Source organism: Salarias fasciatus, chromosome 8, assembly GCF_902148845.1.
Source record: "Salarias fasciatus chromosome 8, fSalaFa1.1, whole genome shotgun sequence".
Taxonomy (NCBI): Eukaryota; Metazoa; Chordata; class Actinopteri; order Blenniiformes; family Blenniidae; genus Salarias; species Salarias fasciatus.
Window position 1 is genome coordinate 13450651 of NC_043752.1, and position 14382 is coordinate 13465032.

At 43.2% G+C, this 14382-nt stretch overlaps 2 protein-coding genes across 2 annotated transcripts; one reads left to right on the top strand and one right to left on the bottom strand.

Annotated features, from left to right (window-relative positions):
- Window positions 1-429: 429 nt before the first annotated feature.
- Window positions 430-11226, top strand: LOC115393495 (zinc finger CCHC domain-containing protein 24-like). The gene is made up of 4 exons (XM_030098499.1): window positions 430-836; window positions 1861-2061; window positions 9136-9300; window positions 9374-11226. Exons 1-4 carry the CDS (start codon window positions 636-638, stop codon window positions 9485-9487), a joined length of 681 nt encoding a protein of 226 aa, XP_029954359.1. The 5' UTR covers window positions 430-635; the 3' UTR covers window positions 9488-11226.
- A 198-nt stretch (window positions 11227-11424) lies between these two features.
- On the bottom strand, window positions 11425-13890 carry ppifb (peptidylprolyl isomerase Fb). Its single transcript, XM_030098500.1, has 6 exons — window positions 13659-13890; window positions 13425-13455; window positions 13074-13162; window positions 12900-12996; window positions 12119-12194; window positions 11425-11866 (listed from the first exon to the last, which is right to left on the bottom strand). The coding sequence occupies exons 1-6, from the start codon at window positions 13809-13811 to the stop codon at window positions 11731-11733; spliced, it is 582 nt and encodes a 193-aa protein (XP_029954360.1). The 5' UTR covers window positions 13812-13890; the 3' UTR covers window positions 11425-11730.
- Window positions 13891-14382: the final 492 nt, after the last annotated feature.

Below are 14382 nucleotides of genomic sequence, written 5' to 3' on the forward strand. Positions count from 1 at the left end.
CCTAATATTATATTTCACAATTTTGTATTTTCATTCATTCATGACAGTTGTTAGTTATTGGACTCAAAAATGAGACTTTTTAAAGATAGTGATTGTAGGCTATGCTAATCGTTCTGTTTTTCATGACACCACATAATCACCAGCAGGAGGACAACCAAAAAAGTTTTTAAAACAAATTAAAAAGGCACAAAAACAAGTGAAACTGAAGAAAAACAACACAAAAAGTTTTCAATACAGAGATAATGCACTTAGGCAGCCTAAAATCTGCGCAATTTATTGATGTAGATGCATCTTTTTCAAGTGGCTGTGCATGAGAAGAAGAAAAAGTGAGGGGAAAGATGCCCACTCCTTCTGGACCTCCTATTTGCTGTGACGCGCCCTGTGCGCGCTCCGGAGCGCAGCTCGGCTCCTCCGGCGGTCAGACTGAACCGTGCGCCCCCAGCTCCCGCAGAGCCGTCCCCACACTGGGACAGAGACAGCGGGGACCTCCGGGGAGCCCCCCCACCTAAGTGAACGCAAGGATCCCACCCGGCCATCAGCAGGGGGATGACTGAGAGACGTCGGACGATCCAGAGAGAGAGGCAGTTCTGACGGCGCTGTTCCAAAAAGGCGCAGCCCTCCAAAAATAAAGCAAGATGATGTCCGCTATAGAGACTGGTGTGTACCAACCTGCGCAGCTGCTCAGCTGGGTCTACATGTCTTTGCAAGACTCCGGCTCCTTTGATGGCTTCAAGGTGGACTCGGACGCTTCTCCTCAGGACATGAACAACTCCAAGCGCAGCGCAGCTGATCTGAGCTCCAACTATCTCAACAACTTCTTCCAGCTGAGCAGCGAGGTACAGCAAACGTGATGACCGACTTACAGCTTTCACTCATTCAGAATCTTTATCCTAGAAGTATGACAGACTCGATCACTCATTTCTCTCTGGGTTATTTCTGTTGCCCATACAGTAAACCCCACCTGCATGCCTTCCCACCGGGTTGCACTGTGGTCAGTGGGCAGCAGTTATATGAATATGCGTTTTGTACCCAGGTATAGGGCCTGAGTGTGTGCAGACTGTTCTGGTGTCAGTGCGCAGCCAGAGCAGGACTGGCAGGTTGAGAAAGACCTCTCACAAGTTTAGAAAAATGCTCACCCAGACAGGTTGGCCTCTGCATCGTAGACAGTGTTAATCAACTTTGTTAGTTTTTTTTCCATTCATAATGCTTAAGCAGCAGTTTTGCATTGCATCCCTTCTTCCATACTTTAACTGAGAATACCTGTAAATGTTAAAAACTGAAATTACATCCTTAAAGCTCCACCTGTCAGGCCTGACGTCTCACTCAGAAGAGTCTCTGCTGTAATGTGCATGAGCACAACTTCTCTCTGCAGCCTGCCCTTCGTGTCTCCCCTGCGGTGCCATAGCACCCATCTCCTCCAGGAGCACAATGATGCTGATTATGCCGTGCCAGTATAGGAGCGGCTGGAGGAATGCCGCACAAAGGCATCTTGTTCGGACGAGGAAACGGACACCATTGGTTCACGCAGTAAAAGGCAGTTGGAAGTGCACATCTGCATGAATCGAATAACGTCGGCCACTGTCAGAGAGACAAACAGGAGAATCAATCAGGGTGATGGAGTGGCATGCATAGGGAGCGCTCTCTCACTGCAGAGTCACAACAAAGGCCGTCTCTGTTTTTGTCAAATAAAAGGTACTTTTATGAGGAGATACAAAGATATGTATATGAATCTAAAATTCCAAATTTTCAGAATATTTGCTTACTGCTGAATGTATATATTGTGGTTTCTATTGGTCCTGTATCTGAAATTGCATTTTGTGTGAGCGGTGATCATCCTGCACTTTGTTTTTTCTCCAACAGACCTTGAACAACAATTTCTACAACCGCTCTTCGCCTTATGGATCGCTCAACAACATCGTGGAGGGTCTGAGCTCGCTGGCGGACCACTTCTCGGACCTCTCCCTGTCGCCCGAAACACGCAAGCCCAGCAAAAGGCCGCCGCCCAACTACCTGTGCCACCTCTGCTTCAACAAGGGACACTACATCAAGGACTGTCCTCAGGTGAGACGCTCAGTCGCTCAGCAGATAGAGAGAGACACAGCAGCCTAAACTGAAGCAGCTGTGCGGTACGCGGCCCATTTGAGGTCTCGTATGTTTTGAAGAACATAGAAAGGACTGGTTACTGGGGAGAATTTAGCAGCATGACATGTTTAAAGAGATTTTATCTGAACCTCTGTTTTAAGCCACACTTGTAGATATCCATCACGGATTTTGTAGAGAGTTGACTTTTTGACTTTCAAAATCCGTGTTAGCATTTAATGTTTCTGTTATTTTCTCTTCCTTGCGAGAAATGGACTCCTCAGCACATATTAGAAGTACAACTGCAGGTTGGTAATGAGCAGCAGATGCCAGATTGGATCTCAGAGCCAAGCTTTAACGAAAGACGATAGGCTTCTCTGTGGAAGTAGGTCCGACCTCTAATCCAAACCTGAAAGAAATATTACTGCTGCTTTATGGTTCCCCATTGATCATGTTCAGAGGGAAGTGCCTGACATTTGCTCGGTGTAATGAAAATGATTAAATGACTGATGGTCAGGATGTGTCTTGAGAGCAAAGGGCAGTAAAGCAAACATTTCGAATATCACACATCAACTACACAGAGACAATGAAAAAAAACTTTTTGTGCTAATTTTATCCCGATTGATGTTTCAAAAACACAACTAACTGATGAGTTTAAGTTTTAAGAACCCTTCATTAACCATCTGAATGTGATGTTTTCTTGGTGAGTGAAATCTAGGTCAGCTATGGCTCGTTTTCTTTGCGTGGACTGATACGACCCGCTAACCGGAGCCAGGAGTGTGTTGGCGTTTCATAGCATAAAGACTGGAAATGACATAAGAGCCAGTGCTGCTGACAATAGACACACAACTCCTCATTACTGTTTCTCTTACGTGGCAGTAGTTTTTGATTGAGGACTGCACAAATGTAATGTACATTCAGCCTGGCTTCAGCCCGAGTTAATTGGCTTCTGCCTCCAGATAGTCAAGACACTTCTGACATGAAAATGATCTCAAACTTCTGATCGAACTGTTTACAAACGCCGAGAAAGAATGAGCGCCCCGTCATTTGTTGGATCGCTCCCCTCTGTAGCCTTGTCTCTGAAGGCTCGGCGCCCCTATCACTGCCAACACACTGGAGATTTTCTGCAGTTTAGCAGAGAACACAGGACCCTACAGGAATGCAAGGAATGTGCAGAATATGTTGCACACTGAGTTAACAGCTCTTTTACACGTTCTCATATGTGCACACCTGTATATTGCTGTGAAAAGCAGAAAAGATGCACATTTAGTTTTATTAGTTTCCTGATCTGACATCCACGAATACACATGAGGTCTTGAACAACTGTGAATCTTTGCATTGAACCTGCACAGGATGCTGCTGGTCCTTCTCAACCTGATATCACAGCTTCAACATGGACTTTGAAGAGACACTGTTTCATCTCTGGTGCATTTTAGGTCTTCAACAGTGAAGCGAGTGTTAAAAAAACATTGAATTTCTATTTCAATGTGCAAAGGAAACATGAATCAAACCATAAAAGCCTTTTTTTTTTTTTCTAACACAGTGTGTAAGGCCTCTTATTAAAACATGGAGGTTTCTTTGGACGAGGCTCTCAGAGCTGACTGGTTTGAACTGGACCTGCAGCAGACAGGAATCTGAACGTCACGGCTGAGTAAGATGAGAGAAGAAGCACACAGGAAGCGTGTGTGTGCGCACGCCGGGGCCTTTAACGGCCTTTCAGAGTGGAGCGGGGCCCATGTCAACTCTCAAAGTCTGATATGGTAACATGTGGAAGCGCCGGGTGAGGAAAGAGTGCCAGTCCATGCGTGTGAGTGTCCCAGATATGCTATCTCTGCTATACTCGGCGCGTCTCTGGTAAACATCCTGTTGACGGCACGGCGCGGCGTTGGGTTACCGTCTCCGCGAGAGGGTTAAGACGTCAAAGGATTACTCCCAGATATTTACGATTCCTCAGTGCGGCCACACCCGTGAAAAAGTGCAAAAATCTGGAAGACATTTCTGCTTCCCGCCGCGGCCCTGCTTTAGAAAGATGATGTCAGATTTTATCACGCGTTGCTAATATTTCACACCCGAAGCTGCAATAATGGCGCTGCGTTCAGTTGAGGAAACTTTAGAAATTTAAACTCTTCGCATATTTTTGATGCATTATCGGAAAAAAAAGTGAAAATGAACATTTTGATGGCAGGACGTGGTTTCTATAAAGGTGGCAGAGTACTGACAGTAAATGGGTGTATGGTGGGAAGGACTTGGGATAAATAAGTGGAGCATTGTTTCTGCAGAAGGGGCTGTGGAACCAGAGGTCAGGAAGTCAGCCCGTATTGTTCACACAGCTCTGCTTGGCTGGAGTCATCTCCCTCTCTCCACTATCGGGCTCTGGCTTAAAGAGGCAGCGAGCAGCTGCCAGAGAGAACTGCATCCACTCTGTGTTTCCAGATAGCACAGGAAGTGGGTGTACGTCTTTACAGCTGCAGTGGATTCATGTTTGAATGGAAGGGAAAAGTCTGCTTTGATAATCACTTGAACGGGAACTTTTGATTGTTGCATTGACTCCACAAGGAGCTCCTTGATTTATATGTGGCCTTTAAAAAGTTAAAAATAGCTCTAGTGTTAAGTTCCTGAGCCAGCATATGTCCCGGGATTTTGAGTTTTCAATATGTCACTAAAACACAGTGAGCATCAAGCCAAGAAAAAGTTAAATCTTACAAGTATATTATATTGTTTTAATTTGAATCGGTTTTATAGAGAGTGAGTTGTGATGCTTTTCTGTTGATTAAGTGTTGGAAATTGTCTTCATTGTAACACTTGTCATATTCTGTTTGTCGATAACTGTGCAAAGATTTGGGCCTAAAGTGGAAACCGTAAAGTTCATTCAATTGTTATGATTGATTAAACAGTAAAGTGGATGAACGGGGGAGGAGTCTACATCCAATAAAGCATCAATTTCTTCAAGGATGGCATTATTTCTGCACATCACAGCCATATTAAATGACCAGAGAGCATTAGATATTAGACTTAATGCGAGCTGCTAATGCTAAGTGTAGTGGAAAACTCAGCCGGACACAGCACGTTTCTTCACACTGTATTTACAGTTTTATGTTATTTAAACAGGAGAGAGAATAATTAGATTGTCATACAAGCCTTCGCTTGCTCATTCTTATGAAACAAAACAGAAAAAACCCCGAAGATGATATGATTCGCCGGTCTGGCAAGTGTGCTTTCCTGTTTGACAGAGCAGATGTTTTGAAGACGATAGTCAGGTGAAGTGCTGGTATTGATAATGCCATTGTTTGGGGCTGGACAGTGGACCTCCCTTGAGGTGAAATAATAGAGGTCGCAGTGAAGGATCTGGTGCAGCGCCGTGTGACGACGGAGTCTTTGCTTCTTTTGTTTTTGCGCTGCTGATAGCCGTCTTATCTGTCTGCAAAACGCTGCCTGTTGCGTTTGGCTGAAACATCTGCTGAGAGGGATGAGCGAAGATAGAGGAAACCCTGGAATGCGGGGCAGATACGCTCCCTCTGATAAAGTGTGTCTGTCATCTGCTCCTGGTTACGGAGCTCAAGAAACATGACATCAGTTCTGTTTTCCCCGTAAAATCTGGCAGCTCTTATCAGTGTGGATGCCATATGAGAGAATTAAATTAGCAACTGTGTTTATTTATCTGTACTTGCACCGCTTCTTAGCGTTCAGCTCTCGATAATACATCAAATCCTGCCTTGTTTCTGAACGAAGCTGGGACTTTGTCGACGGTGGATTTCGCGTTTCTCCGCCAGCCCATCTGCTCCTGTCGTTCAGATTTCGTGAAACATAACGCCAGTTTACAGCTGTACATGTTGTCACCTTCAGCGCAGCTCGGCCAGCGGGAACATAGCATGTTTTGGGTAGATTATGAGCTTCCTATGAAAGCTGTATTGTGTGTGTGTGTGTGTGTGTGTGTGTGTGTGTGTGTGTGTGTGAAATGGACACGGAGAGGTTTTAATATCTGTTGGTGTGTGCAGGAATCCTGAGCCGCGGAAGAAAATCGAAATGCAATCACCTGCTCTTTGGCCTCCAGTTGTTTGCATGTAATCACATTTATTTAGGATTCAGTCAAAGATAATCCAGTCAGTGTATCAAATGTGGAAGAGTTTTAGTTAGGCTGCACGGCAGGATTATAGCTGTGTGCTGTGTCTGACTGAAACAGTCATTTCATGTCTCGATGTGTCTATTAGTGGAGCATTAGCTCCTAATTTACTCTGTAATAAAAGAAGACATCAGTAAGTTCCCGCCTGAGCCAGCAGCATCTCTGGCCGTTTGTTTTTCCTTCAGTTAAGCAACGTTAACAAAACAACTATGCAATGCAGCGATGCTGAATTACCTCACGTTATGCAAAACGGTGTTTGCTGATTGTAGGAGAACATTTGAAATTTGGCAAATAAAAGCAACAAATGTGAAGAGAGAAAAAATCAAATGCAATCACATACTCAGATTAATCTAATGGGTTTTTACATAAGATTGAAAAGAGATGACTAACAGATTCGTGTGATCCAGGCTTGTTGATGGAACTCACTGAAGGTTTCATTGCAATTTGAGATCTTTGCTCATGTTCTATGATGTTTTTCAATATGCTTTATATTTATTCACATTCTGTATTATTATATTTAATTGCTCTTTGGATTGAACTGGGAAGTTATTGTATTACTTTCTGAACTTTATCCATTTGTTGTTTTAAACCCTCTTGAAATAGTTGATTTCTGAAGATATCGGTGAAATCAGCAGAGAGGAGTCTTTAAAACACGGCGCAGGCACTAATGTGTTGTTTTGCTTGGGTAACAGCTGGACTGCTGGCTGCTGTTATGGGGATCTGAGAGAGAGCGAGAGCGAGCGAGAGAGCTGCGGGTTTGTTAGAGCGCAGTAATTGACCACATGGCATCCTGTAAGTTTTCTGTTACCGTGTTCTCCGAGACGAGCGTCTCACGGGGGACGGAGCGAATGAGGGAGAGAGAGAAAGGAAGGCAGGGGGTGAGGATTTGGAGTAGTCCATTGTTTACCCTGATGGCTTCCAGATGATGGCGGAGGGAGGCGGCCGCCTCCCGGGCCTCTCTCTCCAGGCTGCCGGGATCTGGGCCAAGCTTATCTGCTCCAGCTTAAGAATCTGGCTTCGCGTTGCTGTGTGCAGTCTGGACCTGATTTAGGTTACACAATATAAGTTATGGCTGCTGGGAGGCTTGTGTTGTAATACACATAATAAGTGGATTTAGTATGTATTCATCGTAAAACAAAAACAGGTGTTGTAATCCAAAAATCTATGGTCAAACATGAAGAATCAGGTTATGGGGAAAAGTAATAGTTTGTATTTATTCAATTTCTCTTTCTGGAGAACAAAGAGAAGGAGGTCAGATGTTAGTTGTGTTCATCTCACCTTCCTGGGAACAAAATATTAATAGGAAACATAAATGACATTGTACTGCGGTTACAAGTTTAGGCTGAGATTGTGTGTTTGTGTAAAATAAGAATGCAAATTGAAAACATGACTCAACTTTCTCTAAGTCGCCTGTCAATCCCGATCAGCGTTTCTCAGATGAATTTCTGCTGCTTTATGCATGAAACCCAATCCTTACATTCATACATGTCATGCTGACTGGACCGCCTGTTCCTCTACATTAAAATCAGAATTAAAAGAACCAGTAAAGTTCATGCTTTGTTCTTATGATGGGATGAATCATCAACTGCAGGTTACAGCCTCAAAACCTTAATAGCTGGAAATATTGGAAATGATTTAGAATTTATTTTTACAACCAGTGTTAAAAACACAACTAAATGTTATTTTTATTTACTCTGACATTTTATTCTACCAAACCATATCAAGTGAGACTGTCTTGGTATGTTGAGTATATCAAGATGATGCTGATTTACTTGCATTTAAGTAACATATTGTGGAAATGATGATAAAATAGAGTGTACGTCCGCAGTCACATGTGGGATTCAGGCCCTTTCTTCTCCCTCCTCTCAAACTTTCCTGCTCTCTGTCAGAGTCTCCAGGTCAAAGTGTGATTTTCCCTTGTCGGATGTCAGTGTGACATCTCTGATGGCCCCGGTGGAAACTCGGGGAGTGTGCCGTGGCCCCTGCCGCCCTGCGGGCTCCGGGCTTTAGGTAGAGTTTGTTTTGCCTGTTCGGAAGAGTGAAAGCTGTTTCCTCCCTCAGGAAGATGATGATCTGTCTGCTCTCCCTGTCGGAGCTTCACAGAGAAGGCTGCCTTCAAACGCGGCCTCCCACAGTGCCTCACGGCGGCAGAACCAGGCCGACGCAGGCCTCAAAATGCCCCCAACGGTTAGAAACGCTGCTTCTGGAGCCTCAGAAACACACATATATATACATATATATACCTTGAAATGAATGAAGTCTGAGACTGACTTGTATTCCAAAACAAGACTCGACCTTGATTCTAACTCGCCCCAACTGTCTCTAATTGGAAGCAGGCGTGTCCAGATGATTTTTTATTTATTTATTTTTTCGTGATGGGTTTAGGATTTTGTCATGTTACGGGAGTGCAGAGTTCATCTGGGTTTTATTTCCTCCCTGCTCGGATCCCGGCGTGCTGATTGGAGGTTTTGGGGCCAGCTGGGAGGGATGACTGAGAGCCTGAGGTATTTGTCCTGCAGCGGCCGGGCCTCTCCCATTGGTCCCCCCACGGGCAGGGGCCTCCTTTATGGTCCCCTGGGAACGCAGCTGGAGGGAGGGTTCCCTTCTGAGCCTGGCCAGCAAGTAAATTACAAAATAACTGAAACTTATTTACCCTTAAAAAAGTATAAATTCAACTGTTTCTATTCTTTTTCTAACCGATGGATATTCTTCAGAACTAGTCCATAAGCTCCGCTCCTCGGTCCGCCATCGCTTCCCCCTCTAATCACTCAGACCTCTGAATTGGCCGACGTCCAAAAAGCACAAAATAGGTCAGCCGCTCTCCTCCAGTCGAAGGTGGCGAGAGGTGAAAGCCGAAATGTTTGCAGAGCCGCTGAAGTTTATACACGGAGACGTTTCAACTCTGCGCCGTGCGTTTTTCTTTTTTTTCTCTTCAGGCTCGACCCAAAGGCGAGGGCCTGACCCCGTACCAGGGGAAGAAGAGGTGCTTCGGGGAATATAAATGTCCCAAGTGCAAGAGGAAGTGGATGAGCGGGAACTCCTGGGCCAACATGGGACAGGAGTGCATCAAGTGCCACATCAATGTTTACCCTCACAAGCAGGTAGGGCGGTAAGATGTACTTTAGATAATCTGTTAGGTGAATGATTTGACTGTCTTCTGTTTCTCTGTCGTAGAAACCTCTGGACAAGCCGGAAGGGTTGGACGTGTCCGACCAGAGCAAGGAGCATCCGCAACACCTGTGCGAGAAATGCAAAGTTCTGGGCTACTACTGCCGCCGCGTGCAATAACACAGCCTGCGTGCTTTCTATACTCCAAACGTTTATTCAAAAAGGGATAGTTACACTTGAGTTACTAAAGAATATAAGATAATGAGTAATTGTTATACTGTTAAGGGTCTAATTGTTTATTCTGTTGCAATATCCTCTTGGTCACTGTGACTTTAAATAAGATTTGTTTAATACAAAGTCTCTCAGTGCATATTCTGCATTTTTGCAGCGGGACCTGTAAGTTACTCAGTTATCACGATGCGGACGTGAACATTTATTTGAAGTCTTAACTCTGAACCAAAAAAAATCTCACCAACTGTGAATTAGGAAAATCCTCCTCCTCTCTGTTCTCACTCGACTTTCCAGAATAGGACTGATTCTCTTTTACACGTTTGTATAGTTAAAAAAGTAACTTAAAAGTAAAATTTTTTGCTTCTTTCTGTATAAAATATGCAAGTCTTTACTAGGAAGCAGTATTAATGTGTATCTGTATTATCAGTACTGGTGGGTACTTTTTTTTTTTTACATATATTTTAAAGCATATTGTGTTCAATAAAGCATGGAGACATTAGCGCGGCTGTGAGTGCACCAACACGACTTAAATGTGAAGTGATTCAGGTTTAGTTCCTCCTATGAAGAGTCAGGGACACATAATGTAGGAAAACTCTTGAAATTGAATAGTTCAGGGTAAAACACAGACAGAAAATTGTCTTTAAATGGGTAAGTAGCTGGATTACAGGAACAGTTAATAAAAGACCAAAGAAGTATGTGAATTCTGAATGAAGGTGGGTGGATCAATGGAAGACAGAGTTTCTGTGACATTTCAAAACCTAATGAAAAACATCCACCACAACAAACCTCGCAGGCTGTTTTGTACTAAACAAACGGGACTGAACGTTGCAAAAGAGCATGAGAAGGAACACGTTGTGAGCACATCTTTCTTTCATTTGTCCAAACCTGCAGATCAGAAGTAAAGGGAGACGGGTTTGGGAGGCGACCTGCGCTGTGGAAGCTTTCTGAAACACAAAAACACTGGCGAGCAGGACACATGGTCCCCAGAAGCTTGGCAGGCCAGGAATAATTCAGCATAGTAATGATCCACAGCACACACGGACAGGTTAGCGGAGTGCTTTCAGCTTTTCAGCGTTGGTGTATTCGTAAATAGAAAGCTGCGATCAGCTCCAGGACTCCAGGTCACTAGTCTTGATAAACACCTGAAGAAAATGTGAGGTTACACACTTTTTCATTTTAAGCGTTTACTGATAGTATTGTCCAATAAATAGGTTTTATGTACTATTGTTTTCCAATTTGTTTTAAAAAGTCAGGCAGTTTATGAAAGTTCTAAATAAAGTTGTAAACGGTGGAATATAGGCTTGTGTGACATAGTAAAATGCACAGGTTTTATTTTTGGCACGAGCTGCTGAAAATTACTCACCAAAGTGCTTCTTCATGGGTTTCATTTGTAACATGAGACAAAAAAAAATTCTCAAACATATGTCTGAATGTACCAAAGTTTGTGAAGGATGAGGTGGAAGACGCATGCATGAGCTGCTTTTAAGGGTTTTGTTTCACTTGAGTAGCGAGTGGAAAAATATAAAGGAATACAGACTCTGAAGTGATGTGTGAAATATCCTCTACTGTGCCTTAATACGAGTAATGAGTGACATGGACTCCTTTGTATTGAAGTGTTTTTACATTAAAAGCTGTTTAAACAGACTTGAGTGCTTCATTTGGTCTGAATAGAGGCAGCAAGCAATGAAGTATTTCACCAAGTGTCGAATAATAGAACCTGACGAGGAAAGCAGAAGGTGATGAGAAAAATCATCTCATTCCTCAGTACTTTTTCCCACTCAAGGTTTACACCATTTTCACTCAACAGTCTCATTTCAGACACTTCTAGGTTTGTTATATTGAGATGACGACTCGCCTCATAAAAACACAAGATTATTTGACAAAAATCTTTTTATTTTTGTAAATAAATGCCCCTTTCCCCAACCACTTTATGCAATCATGAGTTGCTGTTTTCACATTTAGTAGAACCACTATTTATTCTACATTAAAAGTTCACATTTCATACCGTAGTTTAGTGTGGAAGTAGTTACCTGAACAATGAGCGCCGCAGCCTCCAAATACCACAAAAAGACTGAGTGAGAGGTTCTGAAGCGATTACCAGCAGAGAGAGACGGAGCGGAGAGTCACACTCCTTCATTCGAGCTTTTTCTATGAAACTGCAGCAGGAGATGAGAGCGTGAGCGTGTCCGAGTCTACTTGAGCTCTCCACAGTCTGTGATGGTGATCCTTTTGGAGGTGCGCCCGGAGCGAGAGCCCAGGGCCTCCACTTTCTTGATCACGTCCATTCCCTCCTTCACGCTGCCAAACACAACATGCCGGTCGTCCAGCCTGCATCAGAAAGGAAAAAGGGTCCATTTAAAATAGATCTACAGGGGACGGTCAAATGGCAAATTTGGTGAACAAGGCTTAAACCAGTGCTTTCTAAAGATATGCTCTCTTAAAAACTATGAGGGGAATCAAATGGAGAGAGGCAGCTGAATTGATTTCAACAGATAATATCAGACAGCGACTGAGAACAATAACAGTAAAATATTCCACAATATCTTCCCATCTCTGATGATCATGTTTGTCAGTACATACCATTCTGTTCTAGTGGTGCAGATGAAGAACTGGGATCCATTAGTGTTGGGCCCCGCGTTGGCCATGGACAAGATTCCTTTATTAGAAGAAATTCACATTCAGTCAGATCCCAGTAATATCAGAGTAGTGTGTGTTTTCACCAGAGCTGTGGAGATTCGTCAAAGTTACACAAATCATCACACAACTGAAGACAGAGCTTCACTAAGTGTCTGTTCTGAAAGGGAAAATTCGTGAAATGCCGCCACCTGGTGGTGGAGCACAAATGTAACAAATTACATGGAAAAACAAGGTTTCTGAGTTTAGGAGTAAAGACAATAATAAAACCACGCACACTGCTTATATTATAAAGTCTCTAACTGCTGATATCGTTGCAAAGTATCTTACAGTATCTAAAACACAGAAACATTTTCAGCAATGTCCAAAAATACCTTTAATTACATCTTAGTATTTCAATGTGTTGAATTGTTTGAGTTTTATCAGCTAAATTGGCTGAACAATGAACATCGGCATGTTTTCAAATCACTGCTGTAAACAAAGCCTTAAAGTAGTGCTGCTTCCCAGCTGAAGAGTTCAATGAGTTGTGCAGTGTCACACAGTGCTGATGTGTTCAACTGTGCTGTACTTGTTAGATCTAATTTTATCCTGTGGAGATGCATCATGTCTGAAGGACGTGGTTCACAATGAAATGAAACAGGAGCTGCATCTCCTGTCATCTGACTAAACAAATCTACACATTCTAAAGTTATTATGCCACATGTGTGTATTTCCTGAGCATCATTACCGGGTCCAGTGTGCTTCAGTTTGAAGTTCTCATCGGGAAACTTCCATCCGTAGATGGACTTGCCTCCAGTTCCATTGTGGTTGGTGAAATCTCCACCCTGACAAGACAAAGACGGTTTCATCCACCACTCCACAGCAGTATACCCAACAACAAAAGAAAAGCAGGAAACCTCACCTGACACATGAACTGAGGGATGACCCTGTGGAAAGTGGAGCCCTTGTAGCCAAAGCCATGCTCCCCCGTGCACAGAGCCCGGAAGTTTTCTGCAAGTACACACATTTAAATCATATCTTGATGCATGCAGGTGGATGAGCTTGATGAAGAACAAGTTCTGCACAAGTTTAAAATGTAGTGAAAACTTTTAATTAACTACAAATCGATTCTGATGAACTCAAAAACGTATTTATACTGTGCATTGTTTGCTGTGTTATGTCACCTGCTTTCATAAGACTTTAAATTAAATCACAATATCACAAGAACCTGTACACGCTTTTGAAATGTCTGGACGGATAAAACAGTAGTTACCTGCAGTTTTTGGCACAACTTCAGCGTTGAGCTGCAATAAAAAGGAAAAAAAAATGAAATTGCCGGAGGGTTAATATGTGAACAAGTGCAGAAAAAAACTTTGAATCAGCGCCTCTAAGGTTCATTAGAGTCAAACATGCAGGGTGAAGTTCCTCCCCATTCATTGCAGTGTCCCCCTGACACAGTGACAGCAGCGTGGCAGCAGCCATACGGAGTGTTTTCGGGTCCTCTCACCTCGAAGGTGACTCTTCCGAGCGGCTGGTTGTCCGCGGAGATGTCGAAGTAGACGGTGGGGTTGCTGTTCGCGGCCGCCGCTCCGCTGCTGTACAGCCGCGCGGCGGTGAAGGCCAGAGAGCAGCACTTTATCCGGTTGGATAAGAGGAACATGTTGATAGAGACGCACGTGAACAAGCAGGTCAGCAATGAGCCCCAAAAGTCACGCAATGTAACCGGAAAAGAGCCTCCACTTGAAGTCTCGCGAGATTACACGGGATTTCATGTCATATGTGAACGCTTTTAAACAGCGCCCTCTACCGGCCAGTCTCCAGTACTGCTGAGCACATAAACTTTATTAATCATTTCAAATTATTCATTTGGACTTAATCAAAAAGAAAACTTTTTTTTAATTAAATTAATGTTGTTTATTTTTCATAGTGTTTCAATAGTTTCAGCAGCATTAAACAAATCCTTTCAGAATATAATATCTACCAGTCAATGATACAATATCACTGGCTGAACCAGCATTAATTCTTTACTTATTTTGCATTAGTATGGAACATGTATTTACGTATTCAGAAATAAAACTGCGTCTCTTGGAAATGTTATGTTGAAAGATATGTTCAGAGTGAGTCAATTTCTTTCTGTCACACTGCTTTTTGCACATCTCCTTGATGATATATAATTAGAAAAAGAGTTTGGGATCCAGCGCCAAAGTAGGACAGTGGCACAAATCCATCAG